Raw genomic sequence first — 26,589 nt, 5'->3', positions numbered from 1 at the left:
AGGGACTTTGGCTTTCAAAAAAAGCCACTAAAACTCTTTTTTTATCGTTAGTAAGACCTATATTGGAATATGCTTTGGAATATGCTTCCATTATCTGGAACCCGCGTTATCAAATTCATAGCGAAAAATTTGAATCGGTCCAAAAGCTTTTTATTGCTTTTTGCTTTAAATCATTTGCCATGTGATCCATCAAGGAATCTACCGCCCTACTGCAGCCGGTTAAAACTTTTACAGCTGCCGGCTCTGTAGTGACCATGAATAAAACGCCAAGCATCTCCCACAGGCATCTCCCTGCGGCTTATCGTTTTATTCATGGTAAAACTCTTAAGAGGGATGATAAACAGTCCAGGCGAGGTGATGCTTAATGTCCCTTTTAGGACTTCTCGGTATTTCCAACCGCTATATTTAATTACCTGTAGATCGAATTTTCAAATGCATGAACCTATTCGTTGTCTGTGTCAAGATTTCAATAATCACTGCAATAATATTGATACTTGTGACACACTCTACAGTATAAAAAAATATACACTCACTGTTTTGAACGCATAACTTATTCAAAATTAACATGTTAAACTAAATATGTTACCAGCTCCAGTTACTTTGGGTGGGTGGCCTTTCCAACCTCCCACGCATCGCAGCCCTACTCATTGTGTGTTAAATATACATCAGCTGCTCGAAATCACGTCTATTCCGACAGCACTAATAATCAGTTCCGTTGCTCGGCATCACAGTCCATTCCGACAACTGATTTAATAATATATATACATATTTTATAATATAATTTTGCTCACTATGTATGCTTCTGTAATTTATTCTGTTATCCTTAATTATACTTAGTCTGATTAATTGTTAAATTTGTAGACTAATAAATAAATATATAAAAAACTTCTTGGAACGTTGTCATCGTCCTTACTCCAAGACGTATATGCGATGCGTACAACACTATTAGTACTATAAGCGAGGGTACCGAACTACCACCAACAACTAAATATTTTCTCCGTAAATTTAAAAATACATATTTGAGGAAATTTGAACAAATTGGGCAAAAATTAGTCATTTCAATAAGTTACAGTTGAGAAATAATCGAGTGTTTCCTTGCTGCAGTACTGTGGTACTGATCGAAACTCCGTTGTCACTATGCATACTCACTATCACTTGCTACCAAAGAGCTTCAGAGCTATGGGCATGTTAAAGGTTATATAATCGGAATTGCCTATAACTCTGCCTGAAAGTGAGAATACACTTTCCGCGACGTACAGCTCAAGTTCCAGTTCTGATAAAGCGTAGAAAATCTGAAATTCGCAAAGTGCATATTTAGAGACCAAAATAATATCAGTCTAATAGCGGCCCGACTTCGTCAAATCAGGCCGCCAATTTTCGTATAAATGTTGCACGGAAGCTTCCTCTTTAAAACCTGCTTCTTATTGCTTGGAAATGGGCCGTAAGACCACTTGAGAACTGCGATATAAACACTCGTCTCTCTTCCAATGCCACGTGATTCCATGCCACCAGAGCCCAGGTTTATATACAGTTAGAAACTGTGAATATTTCGATAAGTAAAAATTGAGAAGCATCTAGGGGCTATAGGTAGGAATAGCCATCAATCTTACCTGGTTTCACTTACATGATAACACAATCTACCGTTCATACCTTGGGGATGATAAGACAGGTGAACATTTCTTGTGCTGTTGTTGTTGGTGTTCTTGTAGCGATAAGGACACTCCGCGAAGGCCTTGGGGAGTGTTATTGAGTTGATGGGCCTTTGCCGGATGCAGATCCGATACGTTCCGGTATCAAGCCCGACCATCTCGAGAACGATTTGTTATGACCACATGCGACCTTCTAGGGCATACCGCCCTCCCACACCCTAGATCCATGAGGAGTTCGGTGTCGCCAGAGCCTCGGCTGTTAATGAAACGGGATTCGCCACGGATAGGTGAGGTTGGCAAATGGGTTTGCAGAAGCTGTATATTGCGCTGGCAACCTGAAAAGGTTGCGCTACACAACCCCTTGAATATGGTATTTTAGTCGCCTCTTACGACAGGCATACCTACCGCGGGTATATTCTAACTTCCTAACCCGCTGGGGGTGGTAGCATAGATGACTATTGGCTTCACAACAGTATACCATTTTGATATAAAATATAAAATAAGGCGCGATAACCTCCGAAGAGATTTTAGGTCGACCTTGTCATCCAATTTGCGTCGTGCTCCCTTAAATTTTCCTACAAATCGGCGGGACGGGACCTACACATTTTGTGCCGACTCCGAACGGCATCTGCAAGGCAGATGAGTTTTCACTAAGATTTTGGTGCCACCCAGGGATGGTTCGGACATTGTTAGTTTTCTTCTCCGGGTAAAATGCATTAGAGCAGTTTTATTAAGATTGATAGACAATCCTTTGGTATCACACCATAATTCTATGATACTGATCCCTCCCAGTTCAAAACTGATTTACATCTCTTTAGCATGGATAGCACCCAGCAAAGAAGTCTGAAAACAGTGTTGAAAGGTTTTTGTGATAGCTCATGGTAGGAAAGAGAGTATCTTAGTGGCAACATACATATAGAAATAACTATTATGTATTCCAGCATCCTAAAAAATTATGTGCGTGTTTAATAACAATTTATCTTTAACACTACTAATAACGACTTCCCTTATCACACAATGCTACCAACAATGCAATTACTCGTGTCAACAAATATATGTGCTAATAGATGGAACCCAATCGTAAATCTGATGGCGAGCATGTAAGTGTTTTTAAACAATTTGTTGTTGTTGTTGTTGCTGTAAAAAGATTTTTCCTTTGTTCCTTAACGTAAATTATACGTTTAAAGGGCCAATTAAACTTCCTTAACCCTAACGCCATAGTCGTAACCATACCCATATCCATAACCATCTCCATTGTGATCGATTAATGGTGTCATAACCTGAAACTTCTGACATTTTCATAAAAATGTGGAAAACGCAAAAAATTACAAACATTTTCCACAAACAATAAGTCTCTTAGTCAAAACGTATCCAAAACAATAAAAAAAAATATACAAAAAGTTAATAAATTCAACAACTCAAATAGCTTTAGGTTATGGATATGGCCAAAAACCAAAAACCAATTGGTTGGCTATGATATGGTTATGGCTTTAGCGTTATGGTATGCCACCATTAAACCGATTACATTGATTTCCATAAGGTTGGTTCGATCAGCTGTTTTATCTGGTTATGGATAAGTCACCATTAATTGGCCCTTAAGTGTTGTGTGTTTATGGTTTTGCAATTTTTTCTTTGCTCGCTCCTCTTTAAGCTCTTTTACATGGCCTTAAAACAAAATATGAATTAAAATTCTTAAGGTCTACTTTTTTTTACTTTCTTGCATATTTCTTATGTTCTTCTTGTGTTTACTTTAATTGGTTTTTGCTTGTGTCCATTTTATTTGTTTATTTTTCATACCCAGATGTCCCTGTAAGTAGTAAGAGAAACAGTATTTGATTTAGCCGTGCATTAATATGATAAGTTAATCAAAAATTGAGGTACATACATATATTTACCGAACTAAGTACATGGATTAGTTTGGATCCTGAATATATTGATATTGAATAAGCACGAAATCAGGGATCGTATCGTGTTATACGATGCCGGATTGCGAACCAATTTCACTGAAACGATAAATATGAATCTGTCCAACTATTTATGAAAAAGATAAAACAATATGTAATGAGTACAAAGTGTCACTAGTTTAATAGTGGAGTTCACTAACTCTATATCTATATTTGTTTATCAAAGATCAGCTGTGTTGTTAAATAAACGGCAAGTAAATTTGCTGCGTTAAAAATCACGAAATTAATATTTCTGGTAATTTTAGTTAAAAAAGAAAATTGGAACTTTAATTAATTGCTTTCAAACACTTTATTTATAAATCAAATAGCATTTGAGTACTTGGTATACGTTTTATCACAAGATGAAGATTTACTAACCCCATCGCCAGTGGAGAGACACCTTCTTAGAGAAGTAGATAACCCATTCCAGTTGAATGCAACGGAGTTTCGAAAGCTGTACTGACTAACCTCAGACTTGTGATATTATTTCTCAACATGTTGGTCAATTAAGAGGTACAAGAATAGCTGCGATATCAACAGAGAAAAACGAAATTAATACCGCATTTACTTATAAGTACACCTTTTGTTAAAATTGGTAAAAACTTCACAATAATGACTTTTAAAAGCAGTTAGTATACGGAATTTATTTATTTTTGGCATTCGTTTTGTGCTTTTTGCATTTTTTAGGTTTCGCTAAGCTGTGCTGCCACCTTTCTACTCTTAAAACGAAATTTAAATGTCATTTATTTCGAGTCGTTTTAACTAAGTTAGTGAATACTACAATCGATAAGGCAAGCGACGAAAAAGTTAATTAGAATCTCGACAAATCGCATCGTTATAAGTTAGTGAATTCCACTACTGGTACTAAATTCGCCTTCATAAACACATTCTTTGCAAGGCGAATTCAGTACAAGGTGGTGTTATCCCATCAGCAAATTACTTACTCTTGATATTGTCTACGCAACGCCTTGGTAAAGTAGAATGTCAGTAAAACGAAATCGACGTAAATTTCCTTGTATAGATTCACTTTGCCTTACTGGAGGAAACGGCCCTAAGATTTTCAAGATCTACTTAACTGTTCTTGAATAGCGTTTCGTATTGAAGTTAAAATGTATTGTGTACAAAGAGTGCAGCTTATCCCAAACAAATTCTCAGAAATCCCGACAAGACAATTTCAAGATAAGATGAAATCTCGGTTTATCTAAATGGAGAAAGATATAATCCACAAAAATTGTCTGAACTGTATTATGGCAACGTTGTAACACTGGGTGAATTTTATGCTATGTATATAAACAAACAAGAACTTGGTTTAAATTTTAAACCAGAAAATTATAAACAAGCGATTTAAAAAAAAACCAAAAATTGTGCAGTCTACGGTAGATTTTCCGAATCAGGGTCGTGCGTGCGATCTACCTTCGGAGCTATCAATGTTCTGGAAAAGAGTAGTTTTCCCAACGAAGGAGGAATTCTGCAGATATTTATATTTTTAGGTTTTCAGTAGCGAATTTAAGCTTTTGGGTTTTGTGGTTTATAAGCAATTTTTAGGTTTTACACTATTTGGTAAGATAAGTTTAAAATGTAAACCTAATATTAGAAAATACAGCAGTAAAATGAGAAGTTTCCAGTTTAATACAAAAATGTTTGAAAAATTGCCTAAACCGATAAATGGTTTAAAATTTAAGATCACATTTTTAACCGTTTGGCCTCAAGATTATTTTTCACACGCGCTAACCAAGCAGTAACAAATAGGAACGCTGATCCCACTGCCCAGATAAAAAGGAGAAATCAGTTACGCATAATCAACCAAACAGGAAAAATGTGAAACCACGAGCGAGACTGCGACATTTGAATTTACTCCCTAAAAAGAGAGAACTGTAGGCATATGCGTACTCACAGCCACTTATTTTGGCATCACTTGCTGGTTGGAAGTAAGGGTTGCACGAAGAGCACGTTCTGTGTTGTTGCATTGGCCAGATTAAAACTTCACCTATTAAGCTATATCAGATCTCGAAACAGGTCCTAGCAAGCTTCTAGTATTGCTAAGAGGACAAAATTATTTTATAAAATAAATCTTGGTTTATGATAGAAATTTTCCGTTTGGTCGTCGAACAAATTTCAGCTTACACCATGAACACTTTCAGTATATTTAAAATTCTTACAGATTGGTCAGTTTAACCTAGCCTTCCGCTGCTTTAACCGGTTAAATCAGCCATAAGCATCGAATGACATAGCACAATTCGGCATCTGGTTTGGTGGTGATTATACTTGAGAATTTAAGAGTGCAACATAAGGGTAACATATTTTCCAGAAAAGAAAACATCGTGCCACCTAATCTGAAGGAAAGTAGGAGATTCGCGTCGACAATAGCGAACGGAAATTGGCAAGCCAAAAGATTCTTAAACACCTCTGTTTTGAGACTACGCCAATTTTTGCTTCTAGAGAGGAATATGGTTGGGAACTCATCTGGGGCAGCGGGGATCTTGTTTACGGACGGATCTACATAATTTGAATGGGAGGGTTAGGAGGTGGGGGAGTTTTCTGTCAGAACTTGGAGTAAGCCAGAAGTATAGGTTGTCCGACCATTGCAGCGTCTTCCTAATGGAGTTAGCCGTTTAAAAGGGAGATGTGAACGGGATCCTATTCAAAACTGTGCTGTTTAGCTACTTTTCGATAAAAATTATCTGGGTGCGGATTTCTTGTCTCGACCTGGAGTATAAGAGCCTAAAATGGATGCTAATTGGCACTATAGTACACCGCTGGCTATAGAACAAGCGGTGAACTACCAGAGCTGACTAAGCTTATCCTTCAAGGTTTATATTTGCCTTGTATCGTTGCTACGCTCCGAATCACTTAGGTTTTAGAAACCAGTGTCGCCTTTCGTTAATGTCGAATTACAAGCGACCGTAAAAGTCTTCAAGTGAGTTGTTTCAACCAAGTTGGGATAACAGCCACTGAATCTAACATAACCTGACCTAGGACTCATACGATTTATTCTAGAGAGTTTAATGCTATCTAATAGGACACTGCAACCACAGTACCATCTGGCTACGATACGTGTCAGCATGCTCACTTTGGTGGGAGAACTCCTCCATAGCGCTGGGAAGCCCTAACTTAAACTACACAACCAAACAAACACATGCGAATTCAAGAACAGTTTGGTCACATATTTCATTTACTTGTAGCGACTTTAATAATAACACACCTTATCTCATTTCTTCCTTACAGTTACAACCTAATAGCGCCGCTGGATCGGGCGCTCTTGAACATGATCCATGCTGCTTGTATCGTCCACCAATAACTGGTTTAGTGGGTACTGCCGCTATCGCTGCCGTCATCAATACACAAGCTAATAAACTCGATCAATGTCCAGGTCCGCTGCCATTAGGCGTGGCTGTCATCGATATGTCTGTGACGCTCTATGGTTTGATCTTCCCAAAAGTGGCTAATAAGCATCGCCTACAAATGTTAGAACATTTTGCTGAGTGTATACGTCAAGCTAAGAGTAGCCGTCAAGAAGCTGTACAAATGAATATTTTCACCGCTTTATTGAGCGGCTTAAAAGGTTTGACCGACAGCAAGAGCGGCATTGGTCAGGAGGATGTCAAAAAAAGCGCTACCAATTTAGTTGTTTCTGCCTTGGTAAGCACTAATTCTACGTTACGTTGTGCTGCTGGTGAAGCAATTGGACGCATTGCTCAAGTTGTTGGCGATTCCCGTTTTACTGCCGAATTGGCACAAAATTCATTTGATAAATTGAAATCAGCACGAGATGTTGTAACGCGTACAGGTCATTCTCTAGCATTGGGTTGTTTGCATCGCTATGTTGGTGGTATGGGTTCGTCACATCATTTGAACACTAGCGTTTCCATATTGTTAGCGCTGGCACAGGATACATCATCACCAGTTGTGCAAGTTTGGTCATTGTACGCATTGGCACTCATAGCCGATTCAGGTGGACCAATGTTTCGTGGTTATGTAGAGCCCAGTTTGTTGTTATGTTTAAAATTATTGCTATCTGTTCCGCAATCTAATGTGGATGTACATCAATGCGTCGGTCGAGTTCTGAATGCACTCATCACAACTGTGGGTCCGGAGTTGCAAGTAAGTATGTTTTTATTTTAGCTCAATGTAAAAGCATTTTGAGTGCTCCTAATAGTTGTTAATTTTCATACCACAGCGCGGATACTTCTGTTCTCCGCTTAAACTCTCCAAGGGCAGAGCTATCATTCTTCGCCACGAGAACGAAAATCGGGAGTTTCAAGTTTCTCTTTCGTGGGATTTTACCTTGTGAATCATGGGCAATCTCATTCTGACCGGATTCGACTTCGTCCCTAGCAGAACAGGATACTTTATTTGGGCCTTCGTCCCTTATGTAAGGAATGAGGCTGGGAATTAATATAGGGTGTGAGTCTGATAAACTTGTCGGGAGGATGGGAAGGTTTGAGGATGTGAAGTATTCCGCTAGGAACTTGGTGAAGCCTGGAATGTTGGCTGCAGGTCAATGCGGCATCTTCCAGGCAAAGTTCGACGCTAATAATGAGTGCTGTATGGGATAGTATCCGCTGTTTTAGTTGTTGGGGACATTTACTTAGGTAATCAGGGCGCTATCATGAGGCCGAGACTAACCTCCAATCTCCAAGTGCTCGCCGAAAGTTCATCTTTGCATGGTAATTGGAGTTGTTGGTTCTAGCCCGACCATCTCGGGAACGATTTTCAAGGCCACATTAAACCTTCAAGGCCATCCGTCCCTCCCCACCCCCTAGTTCCATGAGGAGCTAGAGCCTCGTCTGTTAATGAAACAGGTTTCGCCGCGGGTAGGTGAGGTTGACAATTGGGTTGGCTAAGCTATATATTGCGCTGGCAACCCCTTGAGAGGATAGCGCTACACAACCCCTTGAACCCCTGGTAATTGGAGTGACATGACACTGCCTAAAGGGAGTTCAAATGGGGGGTTCCTTAATGTCCCTAGCTGAGTGGAGGAGATGGAATACCTTGGGCACGTACTGGTAACTGACCATCTATGCGAGGTCGAGGCGTAATACCTCGGTAGGGACGTATACGAATCTCCAGATGAGATGGATGTCTGCCTAATCCGTAACTGTAGCATTGTTCCGCAACGGCTCAGCATTTAATTGACACTACGGACCATAAAAGTATTCAAGTCAGCTGTTCCGTGATTGGTCAACCTTACCTGGATAACCTCCCCCAAGCAGTTAGGGGGCTTAGAATATACACGCGGCAGGTATGCTTGTCATAAGAAGGGACTAAAATATTGAATTTATTCAAGAGACTGTGGAGCTCAACTTTTCAAGGGGTTGCCAGCGCAATTTATAGCTTCTCTAACTCAATTGTCAACCTCACTTACCCGTGGTGAATCCTCTTTTTTTAGCAGCGGAGGCTCTGGCGACCCCAATTTCCTCATGGATCTAGGGGTTGGGGAGGCGGGATGGCCTAGAAGGTTTCATGTGGTCATACTAAATCGTTCCCGAGATGGTCGGGCTAGTACCTTAATGGTGCTTGTTGCCGGAACGTACCGGATCTGCATCTGGCAAAGGACCATCAACACGATAACACACCCCAAAACCTTTGGGGAGTGTCCTTATCGCTACAACAACAACCTGCATAACCTTACAATACTGTGAAAAACACTCGCCAAAGGTTAATGAGAGTGTTACGGATGTATGCAGTCCTTTGCCAGATGTGTCACGTACACTCCGGTGCTAGCCCAATTGCCACGGGAGCGATTTTAAGTTCCCTCCAACTTCGAGTTTATGATATCTTGCAAACAACAAGAGCTTCTTAGAATCCCAATGGGAGAATGTACAGAGTATCATGTTTTGGCGCAACTCTTTCATCGTCTTTTAGAATTATTCTAACCTTAATTAAGTATTTTTGTTAACTTTCCTACTTATGTTTGTTTTTTTTTTTCATCAGAGCAACAACGGTGCTGTTGGGTCAATACGTTCGTCTTTTCTTTGCGCTGCAGCCATTATGCAATCACACACCGATCCTCTAGTACAAGTCGAAGCAACTGGTTGCCTACAGCAATTACATCTCTTCGGCCCGAAATATGTTAACTTAAGTTCCTTAGTACCGACTTTGGTTAAGACTCTCTCGAGCAACTATTTAATGCTGCGTAAAGCTGCCGTTTCTTGTTTGCGCCAATTGTCACAGCGTGAGGCCAAAGAAGTGTGCGAACTAGCGTTAACTATTACACCGGAACAATGTCCCGATATCACCATCACTGAATATGGGCTTCCGGGCGTACTTTTCGCAATGTTAGATACTGAAACAGATGCTGAAATGTTGAAAAATATTCATGATACACTAACGTCAATGCTGCAAATGTTAGCATCCGATAATCTTAGTTCATGGTTGAGTTTATGTAAGAATGTATTAACAGTTGCCGTTGAGGGTATATCACTGCAAGATGAGGCAGGTGGTGGCATAAAGAACGATATAAGCAGTAGCAAATCAAGCTCAAATAATGATAACGCCAATAAAGCTGAACATGGAGATGATGATGATGATGACGAAGAAGAAGATTGTGATGATGTAACTGAATATCATGCTGAAGAAAATACGTCCACACATCCAGCTGTACAACCGCGTTGGCCTACACGTGTTTTTGCAGCGCAATGTGTACGCAAAATTATTGCCACATGTGAGGCAGCCAATCCCATACATTTGGATCTTATACAAGCCAAAGAGATGCAAATGATAAAATCGCGTGGTGATTATCTTATATTACATTTGTCTGAGCTAATACGTATGTCATTTATGGCCGCCACTTCAGACTCGGATCAATTGCGTTTAGAAGGTTTGCGTACACTGCAAGAAATAATCGATCGATTTGCAAACGTACCAGAGCCGGAGTTTCCAGGACATTTACTACTCGAACAATTTCAAGCGCAGGTGTGTATGGCTTTTTGTTTTTATAAAATTTTGTAATCTCAGATAGTGAAACTAATGCTAAAGAGAAGAAAAATCAGTCTGGAGTTAGGAGAGACAACCGAGTCGATTGTGGCGACTAGGGGATACCCTCAAAGGTATGCACTCTCTCCTCTCTTATGGACTCTAATCATAGATGACCTCCTTAAATTACTGAAATTCAATGGATTTGACACACAAATACATCTATTAATCTGCATCACAGGGAGGAAACAATAGCCAATCGCATGCAACATGACCTGCATCATAGATAGTTGCGAAACCAATCAAACCAAAACTGTTCCAGTGCCTTTTACCCGGAAAACAAACCCATCCATGGGTGGCACCTAAATCCAATTTTCAATGGAAGCAAAGTACCTGGGGGTTACACTGGACTATGGCTAAACATGGGGGATATCTCCCAGAATGGTATACTGGACATTTATTTCTTCCTTAGTTTGGCGGCCGAATACCGCGCATAGAACAGCATTAGCAAAATTCAGCAAAGTGCATTGAGATGAGAACGTCCCCTGATGGTGCACTTAGTGCCTTAGTGGGAATACCTCCCTTCCCTATTCTAACAGAGAAAGAGGCAACACTTCACTCATTAAAACTTCAATGGAATTTTGCGTTAGAGAATGTCTACGAAGAGGCTTATCCCTAAGCTAGTGGATGAATGCATTGTAGTCCTGAATGATGTGGGAACAAAAACAAGGTTTTGTAAGGATGTGTTTCCGAGCATCAGGAACATCATGGTAATAAACAGGCATACTACCTAGCGAAGCAGGGGGCCCCAGAAACTTCCGCTGAATTGAAGGATAGTATAAACTTGAAAACTATGGTCTCATTGGTCCACCGTCACTTGAGGTAACATAATTATGTAGATGGTCCCTTGCAAAAATAAAACCAGGTTCTTACCACAAAAAACCTTCCTCACACTAAGCTGGTTCTGGGAAAAAAGAAACTGGTCTCGCAACGGCTGGGACGAGTCATATTATCTGATTGACGCGAAATAAGATTAAGATTTGTAATACGTGGTTAGCCCCAAAAATATGGATTCAAACCTGGGTAAAGGAGCATCAAAAATTTAGAAACATGTTTTTTCAATAAGAAAAAAGTTTTTCTAAAGGGGGTCGACCCTCGGCAGTGATTTGGCAAGCACCCCGTTTGTATTTCTTCCATGAAAAGTTTCTCAGTGAAAACTCATCTACCTTGCAGATGCCGTTCGGAGTCGGCGTAAAAATTATAGTTCCCGTCCCTCCAATTTGTAGGAGCACGACGCAAATTGGAAGAGGAGCTCGACCCAAAATCTCTTCGGAGGTAGTTGCGCCTTACATTTAACTAAGCATCGCGAACCTTAACGTAATAAAATTTGTTTTGCCCTCATAAGAGGACATAAATCGTAGCCTGTCCAATTTATGTTTTCATAATACCAGCTAACGTGTGGGTCGTTTTGCGGTGAGAAGCGGGTGTTTTTCTAGCCATTGGCCATCAAAAGTGCCCTCCCGAGAGTATCAGTCAAAGTCATCAATCTAAACAGAGAGGATCTACGAATACGCACTAGGTACTTTACGGCATACTGAAGTCCACGATGTCACCTGTTATATTCCGATACACAAACCAGCCGCTTTTATGAGCTGGAAGCTCTGTTAAGGAAAAGATTCCCATCTTGGTGGCGTGCCTCTTAATCCCTTCATGATATCGAGTAAAAAGCCTGTACTGGTACTTAAATTCATCTAAATAAAGGTCGCCGTGTATCCAGGTCTAATAATTCTTATAAATTCTCGGGTCACAGTGTTTGTGGTAAAACTACTTCGAAACGGCTCTACCGATTATCATGAAATTTTGTGAGCATATTGAGTGGGTCTGATATTTCGAAATAGTGAGGGTGGTCCACCCCTTAATTTTTTTTAGACAAAATTGTTTGTTTTTAATTTTTCATGAAACAGTATTCAAAAATACATACAACCCCCTCGGACTGGTAATAAGGGATGGAGAAGAATAAAAAGAACTAGAGAGAAGAAAACGAGGAAAGGAGGAAAAGACTGAGAAAGAGATAGAGTGAGGCGAAGATAGAGAGATTGGAGGGGAGGAGGGAGAAGGATAAGGAACGAGAGAGAAAATAAGGGATGAAAAAGACGGAGAGGGATAAAGAGACGCAGAGAGAGAGAGAGAGGAGTGAATAAAAGAATAAATAAAAGCGGAAGAGAAAGGGGAGGTAGAGTAGTTGGTAAGAATTTCTTAAAAGTTATGCACCTAGACCAAAGTTACGTCTGCCGGGTTTGGTAGTAATAAAAAATAAATAAATGTAAGGCGCGATAACCTCCGAAGAGATTTTAGGCCGAGCTTCTCTTCCAATTTGCGACGTGATCCTTTTTAATTTTTCCTACTTTTCCTACTGGGCTTGGTAAAGTGTGATACACGGAACCTATTTTCAGAGCTCCTGTTCACTGTACAGAAGCTGCATGAGTCAGAAAGTCGGTACGATTGGTTTTCCTGTAGATGATTTGAGTACATTCCAGCTCCAGTTCGTTTTCCATTTTCCAGCCGTCTGTGTAAATATTAAATAAATATTCATAGATAACAAATATTCATAAATGCCTTTGGTTTGTGCTCTTACTGACTTTTTCTTAAGGCTGTAGAAAGTGCCAAATCTAGGCTGTTCATGAGAAAATGCTCTAGTAGCGACAAAAAACTGCTTATTGAAAATTAGTGTTTATGATGTACTTTTCTTTCTCTTCAATTAGGTTGGTGCCGCTTTACGTCCAGCTTTCTCACCGGACACACCTTCACATGTAACAGCGGCCGCTTGTGAAGTATGTTCCGCCTGGATTGGCTCTGGTGTAGCACGCGATTTGAACGACCTACGACGCGTACATCAGCTACTCGTATCATCACTTGATAAATTACATACAAAAACGAATAGTACACAATTATACAATGAATCTATGGCCACATTAGAGAAGCTGAGCATTTTAAAAGCATGGGCAGAAGTTTATATTGTTGCTATGATTGGCAATGGTACTGCACCAGCTTCTCTACTGCAAAAGAAACTAACCTCAACAAATGCAATGACACCGCTTACTAGCGGCTTGGACTTGGATGGCGCTGAAGCAGCTGGCGGTGATTTTGGCGATTTTGAAAGTCGTGGTGAAAGTCTACTCAATCTAGTTAAGCCTGAGTTGGGCAATTTATCCACGCATTGGTTAGCTGCAATGAAGGATCATGCACTTTTACTATTACCACCAGAATTTCAAAGTCAATTACCGCATGATGGCGGCGCATTCTATACCACAGATACAATCAATTCATCTAAACCGCATTATTTATCATCATGGCCACCAATATTATATGCGGCCTCATTATGGTTGAAAGATGAAGGTTTTGCCGCATATGTAAATACTAGTTCAACTGGTGCGGAAGGTGGCGGTGCTAGTGCTTATGAAGCTAACAACAACATTTCACATGGTTCACTATCAGCTGATCGTTTTCATATGATATTTGGTATTTGTATGGAAGCGTTGTGTAGCACGCGTACTTCGGAAAAACCAAAAAATGTCATTAGTTGCTTGCAATCGCTCTTTACAATTTTCGATTCCGATTGGGCGCGCAAGCAATTGATTAAGAACAAAACATTAACTATTGAATTATGTAACGTTTTACATCGACAAATATTAACGCGTGATGAACTGCTGGTACAGTTACTTTGTATGGAAATATTGAAGCAATCAATTCACGCAGCAAAGCAGGATTTACAATTAAAACGTGAACAATATCGCATTGAACACAAAAACTCGGACAACACCAATAACGGGCATCTACAAAAAGAAATCGAAAATTTGGGTGAAGGTGGTGAGAGTGGTGAGATTGTGCCCGGTATATCACATGTCTATGCCGTTTTAGAAGTATGCCTTTGCGTATTTGTGCGTCAAATACCTTCAATGAATCCGAGTGTAGCCAGCAAGTTAAGCACAATACAATTTAAACAAGAATTAGCCGCCAAAAATAGCGCATCACAATCATTCTTTTCTGTATTGGCTGAAGATAATGGCATGTTAGTTGCTAGCGGTTTACAATGTGCCGAAGATCTTACAGCGTTGTGTTCACCAAAAGGTGCACTCACTATTTTACCAACTATAATTTTTATGACTACATCAATAATGCGTGAAATTGCTAATAAATCATCCATTGATACAACAATACTTGCAAATACGGGCGCTGTACAGGCAGCATTGCATACGCTCAAATCGGCATGCACCGATTGTTGGGCCAAACATGTTGAAGTTTCCGCCGAATGGTTGGAAATATTACAAAGTGCATTGGCTACCATCATCGATATGACAAAAACTGCAGGCGATGACGAGGAGCGTAAAGTGGACGAGGTTACAATGTTATTAGCTATTGCTGTTTTTATATTACATACACCTGCTTCGGTGGTATCCACACCGTCTCTACAATATCCATGTATAAATCATTTCCGTCAGTGTATGCAATCTGTGCATTTATCGGTGAAATTAAAATGCATACAAACTACGCGTTCAATTTTTGCTAAGGCCGATCTTAAAATATCCACACCTTATATACACGCGCTTGCGCCACGCATTATTGAGGGTTTATATGCAGATGCGGCAAAAACTCCACGCACCGATATGGAATTGCAAATAACACTTGAAAGTATCTTAACTGTGGAGACGTTAATCGAATTGGCGGAACCACAAAATCGTAAGTAAAGAATGCCTTCCTTACGCGTTATTTTTTTATTATATCATTTCAATATTAAACTATCGTTTGTTAAGTTTGTGGGCGCCATTTAGTGACACAATTTTTATATAAAGTTTGTCTTATTAACTTATTAAATCGTTAGTTCGTTTTTGTAACTTGAATTTTTGTATATTTTTACAAACAAAATGATTTTATTTCTTTTAGACCCACCAAGTTTTTGCAAACTACAAATTGATACCTTTACCATGCCCTTCCTCAAAAAAAGTACAACCGTTCATTCCTAGTCACTGTACTATCCACAAAAATAATAATCAGAGCTCGGATTTCTATGCAAATTGAATATTATATAGTTACAAAGTGTTATGAAAAAAAATGCCAGAAATATGTTAAACATATACCCGTAAAACAATTGTGAGTACCAAGTACGTGTGAAACATACAATCTATGATTAAAACGATTTGCGACACTATTTCTGAAAAATGAAGAGACAGTTACTTCACGTGTTTGAGGCCATTTTCAAAAGGGTTTCAGCCCTAATTTACGGTCTTACAGTTGACGAAATCGAACGTGTAGAGTCCGTTGTTTATCTTGGTAGTATTGTCTCAAATAAAAGCGGTGCAGATGAGGACGTTCAGTCTCGCATAAACAGAGCAAGAATGGCTTTTGGGCAACTGACAAACGTGTGGAGGTCCAGTCAAATGTCTTTAAAAACGAAGCTACGACTGTTTAATTCGAATGTTAAATTAGTACTGTTTTATGCTTGCGAGACGTGGAAAAGCTCAACTTTAATTCAGAAACGTCTACAAGTTTTTGTTAATAAATGTCTGCGCCGAATCCTGAAAATTCGATGGCTGGAAAGAATTTCAAATGATGACTTGTGGTCTAGAACAAATCAACCTAAGGATGCCACAGAAATAACCAAGCGTAAATGGTCGTGGATTGTTCACACTCTCAGAAGACGTCCAGTAAATATAGCCAGACAAGCATTGCGATAGAATCCACAAGGCAGCCGACGACCTGGTGCACCTGCGAAAACTTGGCGCAGAACTGTGGATAAAGAACTCGAAGACGCAGGATACGATTTAAGTCGGTGGTCGAGGCCCTATGCTCCAATAGGAGTTAAGGAAGATGATGATGATGATGAAGATGATGACGATTATGGTCTTCAAGATTCGTATAGGGTCTTTTCAGAATGTTGTCCAATTTAAGTTGAGAATGTATTCGGAATAATTTCGTACTCGTTTGTAATCTTTTCGGAAAAACTTTGGTATCATTTCGCATCTACTTCGGATTATATCGGATTTATATTGTAAATGCTTTGGAACTTTTGTCGGAACCATATCAGCGATAGTTAAGGAACATTGCGGTATAATTTCGGAACTTTTTGAGAAGAGCGTGTTATTGTCGGGCTACCGGTTTGTTATTAGTTTTTCATCGGCTTGTTATTGAGCGGTTATCGATGTATTATTGACTTGATAAACTGTTTTCGGCATACGTTTAATAACAACCCTATGAGAAGTCGATAACATTGCTATATAAAACAAACCGATAAAACTTCGATAACTCGTCGATAACAAATGTCAGTAACACAACACCACTCGTATCATACTGTTTCAAACATTAGCAATTTTGACTCATTAATATGCGGCTAGTAAATAAATGCTGCACACAGACAATAGCAATGTAAGCTGATGAGACAACAAATAATTATGCACGCGGATAAACACAGCAACAAAGAGCGCATACATTACTCACACATTTGCGCATCAATGAAGAGCGCATATGACTACATAAACTATAGATATACATGTATAGCTAATGTGAGTTACAGAAAACGGAAATAAAGAAGCAACTATTCGAGAAGGCTGTTCGCGAAAGTCTAGACCCTGGGAGAAAATAAGGGCGAGCCATCTTAGAGTAAAAAAGCAGCGCAATCAAAGGAATAGTCAGGTTGATTTCAGCACGCTATACGTGAAGTACGCGAATACATTAAATTGTTAAGTTCAACTACGCGGGTAATGCTGTTAATAAAGAGTATTTTAAATACCGCACATTTGAGTTTAACTATTCGACAGTTCAGTGACTCGAACGATTAGAGGGCAAAGATTAAATGGGAATTCTTGAGATTCACAACAATAATTAATTATTCACAACTCAAAGACGTATACAACTTTTGAATGAAAGCAAAAGGCAAACTTAACAGTAGAAACGTTAAATGGTTTATAAAGCGAAGCCAAACTAGTTCTTAGTGAAATCGGTGTATACCTAATGTAAATATGCAAGAAATATGCCAAAAATATTAATGAAATATGCAAAACTTTTCAGAGATAAATTAATCCTTCTGACACATAACGAGTATGTAACTTGTTCTGAGGCCTCTACGAGCTCAAACAAAAATATGCATTTGCATACGAATCCGACCTCTGCTAAAAACCTTTAAAAAAAGCAAAAAACGTATTCATTATACTAATAACATATATTTCTTATTTTCTATTTATCTTTTTTTCTCTTTAAACGCGTTCCAAATTTACACAACCATAACCCATTGAATTGTAAAAAAAAAAAAATAATAATTATCACAAATAAACTTCCGGTTATTGTAACTTTATTAAAAAATATTTAGGAAACTTAATGCAAGGTAATTACCATAAATCAATTAAAAAACAAAAACATTGCACCTGCATTTCAAATTGCTTTGTATGTTTGATCGCCTCGTCTATGATCCGCAAAACACGTACAAAAAACAAAAAGACACGAAACTATCATTACACCAACACCTTTTAGCTTTACGCTACGGCACCATCAAACTGAAATTGGCTACTCGCTTCGATGTATCATCTCTCTCACTCGCTCTATATTTACTGCTCCAATTTAGTTTATCCGTGGCCATAGTGGCTTTTTCTTAGTTTTATTTTATTTTTATCACTAATTAATACTTTTATTTTTTTATTTATTTTTCTAAGCTCGGAAATTGTTACCAGTAGTACCATACAGTGCATTTCAAAATTATGCTTTATTAACTACCTGAAGCACATTTTCAACTTGTCGTTGAAGCCATTTGTCATTCTAGTACAATGGAAACGGCAAGGATAATTCCACTACTAAATCATGGAAAACTAGCTAATGAAGGTGAGGCATATCTACCGATATCACTCCATTCGCCAGTAGCGAAGTAGTTGGAAGCCGTCCTGCTCCCTCATTTTACTTCGAGTCTTCGCTTAGCCACCCACCCATCAGCATGGTATCCACAAAATGTATAGCACTAACACCGCACAAAACGCCATAAATACCCAAATAAATTACGGACTAAACCATCGAAAACCTCATCATAGGACGGTTCTCGTTGCACTTGAACTGTCAAAATCTTTTAACATATTCAACCACGACACACCACTCCGCCTTACTCACTGGCGATAATCGCATTATCTTAGGCGATTCCAATGCCCATCGCGATCTATGGCATTCGAACTTGCTGGTGGCCAGCAGGGGTGAGATGTTGGCGGTTCAAATAGAAGAAACGACGTTCTGCACAATAAACGGAGACGCCTCCACTCGTATGGTAGGAAGCAGTCACAGTTCGCCAGATATATCAATGGTGAGCGCAGGACTCGCAAACTGCGTCAACTGGCCAGCCGATGGTAACATTGGCATCCGCCCACCTGCCAATACTTATTTCACTCGAGCGTACCGTCGACTTCATCGTCACCGAAAAAAAGCACTTTCATAAACTTTAAAAAAGGAAAGTGGGATGAATACAAATCCTTTACAGACAGCCGCTTTGCTGCCCTCCCTATCCCGACTGATGTTCGCCAAGGGGAGCGTGCTTTCCGCAAGGTCATTGAATCCGCCTCGGCTCGCTTTATTCCCGCCCGAAGAATTCCCGAAATTCGGCCTCATTTACCGGCGGAGGCCGCAAATTTAGCGAGAGAAAGTGACCTTATAAGACAGCTCGATCTCGGCGACCTCCAAATAAGGAATATAAATCAACGCATCAGATTGCTTGTGGATGAACACAAGCGGGCGAAATGGGAGTAGCATCTAAGTAGTTGTAACCTCTCTGCCGGTGGGGGTTAGCTTTGGTCCACCGTAAAGTCCCTATCGAATCCGTCCAAGCACAACGACAAAATTTTCATCGCCTTTGGCGATAAAGTGCTGTCGGATGCGAAAAAATGAGCGAGCGCTTTTTGCCGAAAATATATAATGCTTTCTCCAGTCGACAAAGTTAGACGGAGGGCCAACAGACACGCACATAAACATACATTCAGCGCGTCCCCAATTACCATCACCGCCAAAGAGGTTGGGGATGCCATCGGTCAAGCTAAACCATCTAAAGGAGTGGGCCCAGACGGCATAGCCAAGCCGATGCTTAAAAGCCTAGGAAAAGAGGGTTTCAAATATTTAGCACATGCCTTCGACCTGTCCCTTTCCACCTTTGTCATTCCCGAATAATGGAAAATGGCCAAGGTGGTCCCGCTACTAAAGCCTTGAAAACCACCTAACATAGGAGAGTCATATCGCACTATATCTGTGCTATCGCCAGTAGCCAAGTCGCTTGAAGCGATTTTGCCCCCTATTTCAAACAAAATTTGCAGCTAGTCTGTCATCAGCATTACTTTAGAAAACTTCATAGCACAACCACCGCGCTAATTGCGATTAGCACCCAGATAAATTGCGGTTTAAATCAAAACCCCCACCATAGAACAGTACTCGTCGCGCTAAACTTATCAAAAGCTTTTGATACGGTCAACCATGGCACGTTACTGCAAGACCTGGAAGGGTCTACCCTTCCCCCAAGTCTTAAAAAGTGGACCGTAAATTATCTGGGTGGCCGGCAGGCATCGGTGCAATTTAGAAACGCAACATCAAAACCAAGAAGAATTAAAGAAGGGGGTGCCACAGGGCAGTGTCCTATCCCCACTTTTGTTTAACTTCTACATATCAAAGCTACCTTCGCCACCAGGAGTTACTATCGTTTCCTACGCCGATAACTGCACAATAATGGCCACAGGCCCAGACCCACAGATCGATGAGCTTTGCAACAAAATAAACGGCTACCTCCCTTATCTCTCCAGTTTTTTCACCTCGCGAAACCTGACATTATCACCTACTAAATCCTCCGCGACCTTATTTACAACATGGACGTCCCAAATGTCGACCATTTTGAACATCCACGTCGATGGCACTATGCTACCGACTGTCTTACACCCCAAAATCTTGGGTGTGACGTTCGATCAGGATCTACATTTTGGTGAGCATGCAGCCGCAGTTGTACCGAAAATCCAGAGGCGTAATAAAATTCTTATATCTCTTGCTGGCAGTACTTGGGGAAAGATAAAGAAACGCTCATTACCACTTACAAAGCAATTGACGAGCCGATTGCATGCTACGCGACCGCGATATGGTCGCCAAGCCTAAAGAGAACTCACTGGAAGAAGTTACAGGCTTACCAAAATACTGCCCTCAGAACCGCCACGGGTCCCCAGAACACCTTCTGCATGAGGCGAGAATACTCCAAATCAGGGAGAGAAATAGATGCTAACCACACAGTTCCTGTTCAATATCCAGAAACCTGGGCATCCCAAAAGACATCTGATTGATGAGCCAACACCGCCCAGGGGCTTAAGGTGTCATCTCCGTAAGCATTTTGAGGAAATACGGCACCTGAGAACTCAGCCGTATGAAGCAAAACAACACAAGCAGGTCCTTGGTGAACTCCACAAAGAGGCGTCGGACCCCTATGTCAGGAAATGCCCGGTGAATCCTGTACTCAAAGAATAATACCCTAAATTTGCAGAAGAGGAACGCACACTCCCTATGGAAACGCGAACCACTCTAGCTCAACTTCGATCTGGATACTGTAACAGGTTAAACTCTTAGCTATCCAGAAGCAACCCCTACATACAAAATGTATGCGTTGCTTACAATGTGTCCCCACATGACACCAACCATCTCTTCAGTTGTAATGTGGAACCAACGCCTCTAACACCCCTCTCATTATGGTCCACCCCTGTTGAAACAGCAAGTTTCCTTGAACTCCCGTTAGGGGATATTGATGACAATTTGTGATCGTTCACACCTATTGGATGGGGCGAAGCACTGCTACAACAACAACAATAACACACTACTCCGCAAATTATCTGAATGGCCAGCAAGCGTCGTTTTAATTTAGTAACTAAACCTCAAAACTTAGGAGAGTTAAACAGAGGGTGCCCAAGGGTGGTGCCCTATCCCCATCTCTGTTTCATTCATATAAAAGCTGTCTTTATCAGAAGAAGTTACTATTATTGCCTATGCCGACGAGTGCGCGAAATTGGCAACAGGACTTGGCCCTGCAATAGACGAATGAGTTTCTAAAATAAATAGCTATCTGCCCAGTATTTCTGGTTTCTTCACTACGTGCGACCTGGGAGCTTATTATGTAGCTCGAAAATACGATTCGAAAGCTGCCAAATTACATATTGTAACGAATGTTAGCAGCACTGAGCGATGCTATCGTCTCTAAGCCGATGCTAACCAGTGACGTGAATACACATCAATAATTCAATCATTATGTATCTACATAAACGAAACAATAACTGCGTATACATATATGTACCATGTACGTATACGAGCAGCGGAGCGGCAATGCACAAACACATGCATATATCTTATCTGAGTTGTCACAAGAGAGAGCAATAATTTGTGCACGTAGTTGTGGCTGGCGATTTTGTAGCCGAAACAACTAGTAAGTTCTGGAAATCGAAGAGCCTAGAAGTATGCAGCGTAAACTATAAAAGCGGGGCAAGCGAGTAAGAAAAATTCAGTTTGATTTGAGATTTGGATTAAGCGCTATCTAGCGAGCTATAGCAGTATTATTTTGAATAGTAGAGTTTCATTTGAGCTGTCAATCAGTTTGGTTATTAAGTAAGCTATTCGTTGCAAAGTACAAGTGTTATTGTGAAGTACTTGAATAAAGGCAATTTTTCCATTATTCAATATTGGAGTTATTTATTCAACAGTTTAGTGATTCGAACTTAGCAGAGGATTGCAAATAAGAGGATTTGCAGCAAATTCGTTACAATATATTAATTTTTTTTTTTTAATGCGAAAGAAACATCTTTCGAATCGAGTTACATCATAAGGCCCTGGTACTATCACCGACCGACGGCTATTCTATTTGCGATTTGGAAGAAACAAATGATACAAATATTGGACTTTCACGTCGATGGCATTACGCTATCTACTGTCAATAACCCAAACATCTTAGGGATAATGTTCGATAACACTCTTACCTTTAAGGCACATGCCTCCGAAATTGTATCCCAAGCAATTTCAGGGATCGATTTCTTGAAGTTCAGCCCATTGATACCAGCTCCCATTTTTCCGCCATCAAATTCTTATTCATATGGGAAGCAGACCTCTGAGTCAGGGTCATTATATGGATTTGCAATACGGGATCTCCTTTGAGTTTTCTTATTACCTTCATATGCTCATGCGTGTTTCTGCTTTTTTTTAGCTCAGAGATATTTTGAAGCTTTAATGCAGCGAGTGTTGCCCCTTTCTCTTCTAAAATAGGGAAGAGAGGGTTTCCCACTAAGGCACTTAGTGCTGCAGCAGAGTATGTTCTCATCGCACCCGTTATGCCAATACAAACTAGTCGATATAGTTTGATTAATTTTGTTACTGTTATGCTTTGCCTGATCTTTGGAAACCAAACTAAGACAGCAGATGTGACTATTGGCTTCACAACAGTGTTAAATGTCCAGCATACCATTTTGTGAGATAGCCCCAATATTTTGTCATTGAGTGGAGTGCAGGCGAAGAAAGCTCTTGCTGGTTTAAGGTACCATCTATATGAGCATTCCTAAGGGGGGAAGGGGAGGTGGGGGCTGTCCAGTGCATGCCTTAGGTGTTTTGCTGCCATTGAGAATCGAATTTTGGTGCCACCCAGGGGGGGTTATGATACTAATAGTTTTGTGCGATTATGGCGTTGTCTCCTCAACCTTACCTATCTTATTTTCCTCTTCTGCCAAATACGTGTGTCCATAGAATTGGGATGGAGCGTCTTCATCGATGCATAACAGGCATCTCATATCTTTCTTTTCCCGTTTTATTTTGACAGGTATGTTGAAAGATGATTAAGCTGATATTTATGTTCGTCGAGAAATAACTTCACTTTTCAATTGCCGCTCAAACCGTAGTAGAACTTGTTGGCACAACTGATTGGATTTATCGGGGGACATTGGTTTCGCTATTAACGCTGGTTTCCAAAAAGGGTTAAGTCCTTTAAAAGGCTGCCAAGATGCGAATGCTTTCAGAAATATATAACATTAATTTAAGTATCTACCCTCTCTTGAGAGTTTTATAACCCTTAATTTTGAAACGCACTGTAAGATACCGCGGCTTAGTGCAATATCACCCTATCTCGGCTGCCAGTTCGAAATCGCCCTACTTGAGAATAATTTTTCGAAAAAGCTAAATATAAGCTCAGATAGGGCGTTTTTGAAACAAATTTTAAAAATTTTCTGATTCAGGATGTTTTCGAAACGGCAGCTGAGGTAGAGCCATATTCCACTAAGCAGTCGATATAAGTTAGTTGACAGTATTTTTTGGGTAACCTTTCACCAGACGACGCAGTAATGAATATATCAAAAGACGCGGTTTGACCTCCTATCCAAAAACCGAAGATTTAAACATTTAATTTTGTCAAGATTTATTAGCAAAAAATCGGTTCAAATTTTCAGGTGTGGCAGCCGCCGTGATGTGGTGTTAGCGTACTCCGCACAAAACCGAAGGTCCTGAGCTCATGCCCCGTGCAAAGCAACATCAAAAATTTAGAATAAAGTTGTTTCAATTAGGAAACAGTTTTTCTAAGCGGGGTCGCCCATCGGCAGTGGTTTACCAAAAACTCCGAATGTATTTCTGTCATGAAAAGCTTCTCAGTGAATATTCAACTTGCAACTGCCGTTCGCAAATTGGAATAGAAATTTCATTACAGGTGAATCGCGCAAGGTATTATATGTTGTTGTTGTGTTTTGAATGATGTTGTAGTACACAGACACATCGGGCTCCTGATCATCCCTAGGAAATTTTTCTATTTTTAACACGCTTATATTCATTTGTATGCTTATAACTCTCTAGGCTAGGCGCGCAAAGAGGCCCAGCTAGCGGCAATTATAGACGAAGGCAGTGGTTAAATAACTCGCTACAAAACGAGTTGTGCTTAATAGTGGAGACACGAACCTCTGTGCTACGGCGTATTGTTTAGCTTTATATTCAGCCGAGCAGAGTGCACAGAGTATATTAATTTTGTTCGCATAACGGTACCCTGTAACGGAATAAACTTATCGAGATAGATATACACTTCCTGGGCACTCATCTCAGATCGCTATTTAAAATAAACGAAATCGGACTATAACCACGCCCACTTTATCGATATCGAAAATTTCTAAAAACAGAAAAAGTGCGATAATTCATTACCAAAGACAGACAAAGCGATGAAACTTGGTAGGTGGGTTAACTTTATGACGCAGAATGGAAAATTAGTAAAATTTTGAACAATGGGCATGGCACCGCCCTCTTTTAAAAAGGTAATTTAAAAGTTTTGCAAGCTGTAATTTGGCAGTCGTTGAAGATATCATGATGAAATTTGGCAGAACCGTTACTCCTATTACTATATGTGTTATAAATAATAATTTGCGAAATCGGATGACGAACACGCCCACTTAAATAAAATTTTAACAAAAATTTTAATATCTTTACAGTATATGAGTAAATTATGTCAACATTCAACTCCAGTAATGATATGGTGCAACAAAATACAAAAATAAAAGAAAATTTCAAAATGGGCGTGGCTCCGCCCTTTTTCATTTAATTTGTCTAGAATACTTTTAATGCAATAAGTCAAACAAAAATTTACCAATCCTTGTGACGAACACGCCCACTTAAATAAAATTTTAACAAAAATTTTAATATCTTTACAGTATATGAGTAAATTATGTCAACATTCAACTCCAGTAATGATATGGTGCAACAAAATACAAAAATAAAAGAAAATTTCAAAATGGGCGTGGCTCCGCCCTTTTTCATTTAATTTGTCTAGAATACTTTTAATGCAATAAGTCAAACAAAAATTTACCAATCCTTGTGAATTTTGGTATAGCTTCTATATCGGTAACTGTTTTCTGTGAAAATGTGCGAAATCTGTTGAAGCCACGCCCAGTTTTTATACACTGTCGGCCATCTGTCCTTCCGCTCGGCCGTTAACACGATAACTTGAGCAAAAATCGATATATCTTTACTAAGCTTAGTTCATGTACTTATCTGAACTTATTTTACCTTGGTATTAAAAATGGGCGAAATCCGACTATGACCACGCCCACTTTTTCGATATCGAAAATTTCGAAACATTGTGAATGATGACTAAGTGTGATATCTTCTGCATAAACGTCAAAATTCCAAAGTGATTGGATCACCTGATTTGTATTTGACTATCGCTGTCTCATTCTGTCTCTCTTTCTATCACCCGCTGAAGATAGGCGCCGCCATATTGAACAGCCTGTCAAAGCGCTGAAAAGTAGCCATATTGAACAGCCTGTCAGGCAGTTGACAGATAAGATAACACACTTAGTCATCATTCACAATGTTTCGAAAAAATTAAAAATGCCATAATTCTATACCAAATACGAAAAAATGAAAAATGGTGATTGGATTGGTTTTCTGACGCAAAATATAACTTTAGAAAAATTTTGTAAAATGGGTACCATATTAAGTAGAAGAGAATGAAAAAGTTCTGCAGGGCGAAATAAAAAGCTCTTGGAATCATGGCAGGTATACTATTCGTGGTATTGCATATATAAATAAATTAGCGGTACCCGACAGATGATATTCTGGGTCACCCTGGTCCACATTTGGTCGATATCTCGAAAACGGCTTCACATATACAACTAAGAGCCACTCCCTTTTAAAACCCTCAATAATACCTTTAATTTGATACCCATATCGTACAAACACATTCCAGGGTTACCCTAGGTACATTTTCCTACATGGTGATTTTCCCTTATTTGACAAAGGATGAAGGAAAATCGTTCCAAAAAACGTCATCTTGGTCTACTATTTGGTCGATATATCCCAAACGTATGGGATATGGAATTATAAAACTTGTATAACCATATACGAAACCCTACGAAACCAACGCAGCTAAGCTCTCAGCTGAGTTTGTAATGTTCGGTTACACCCGAACTTGGCCTTCCTTACTTATTTTGAACCATATTTATTTGTCAATAACTTTTGATGGAAATTATTTTTTTGTTTTTGCTTTCGCATTGTCAAATCAGAGGTCAAAGGGTGTCTTCTGATATCCGCTT

At 39.7% G+C, this 26,589-nt stretch overlaps 1 protein-coding gene across 14 annotated transcripts in view; it reads left to right on the top strand.

Annotated features, from left to right (window-relative positions):
• Window positions 1-26,589, top strand: part of LOC137253646 (HEAT repeat-containing protein 5B) — a 204,480-nt gene that overhangs the window by 157,987 nt on the left and 19,904 nt on the right. For 11 of the 14 annotated variants that reach the window (XM_067791045.1, XM_067791077.1, XM_067791012.1 and 8 more), the window contains 5 exons: window positions 2,717-2,749; window positions 6,818-7,693; window positions 9,527-10,507; window positions 13,270-15,244; window positions 17,868-17,882. In XM_067791045.1, the coding sequence (XP_067647146.1) occupies window positions 2,717-2,749; window positions 6,818-7,693; window positions 9,527-10,507; window positions 13,270-15,244; window positions 17,868-17,882 (3,880 nt within the window). The remainder of the gene's footprint in view (window positions 1-2,716; window positions 2,750-6,817; window positions 7,694-9,526; window positions 10,508-13,269; window positions 15,245-17,867; window positions 17,883-26,589) is intronic. The other 3 variants (XM_067791033.1, XM_067791023.1, XM_067791037.1) reach the window with 3 other exon arrangements.

Source organism: Eurosta solidaginis, chromosome 1 (genome assembly GCF_040869045.1).
Source record: "Eurosta solidaginis isolate ZX-2024a chromosome 1, ASM4086904v1, whole genome shotgun sequence".
Taxonomy (NCBI): Eukaryota; Metazoa; Arthropoda; class Insecta; order Diptera; family Tephritidae; genus Eurosta; species Eurosta solidaginis.
The sequence above is the reverse complement of the archived record's forward strand: the minus strand, read 5'-3'. Positions and strand labels throughout refer to the sequence as shown.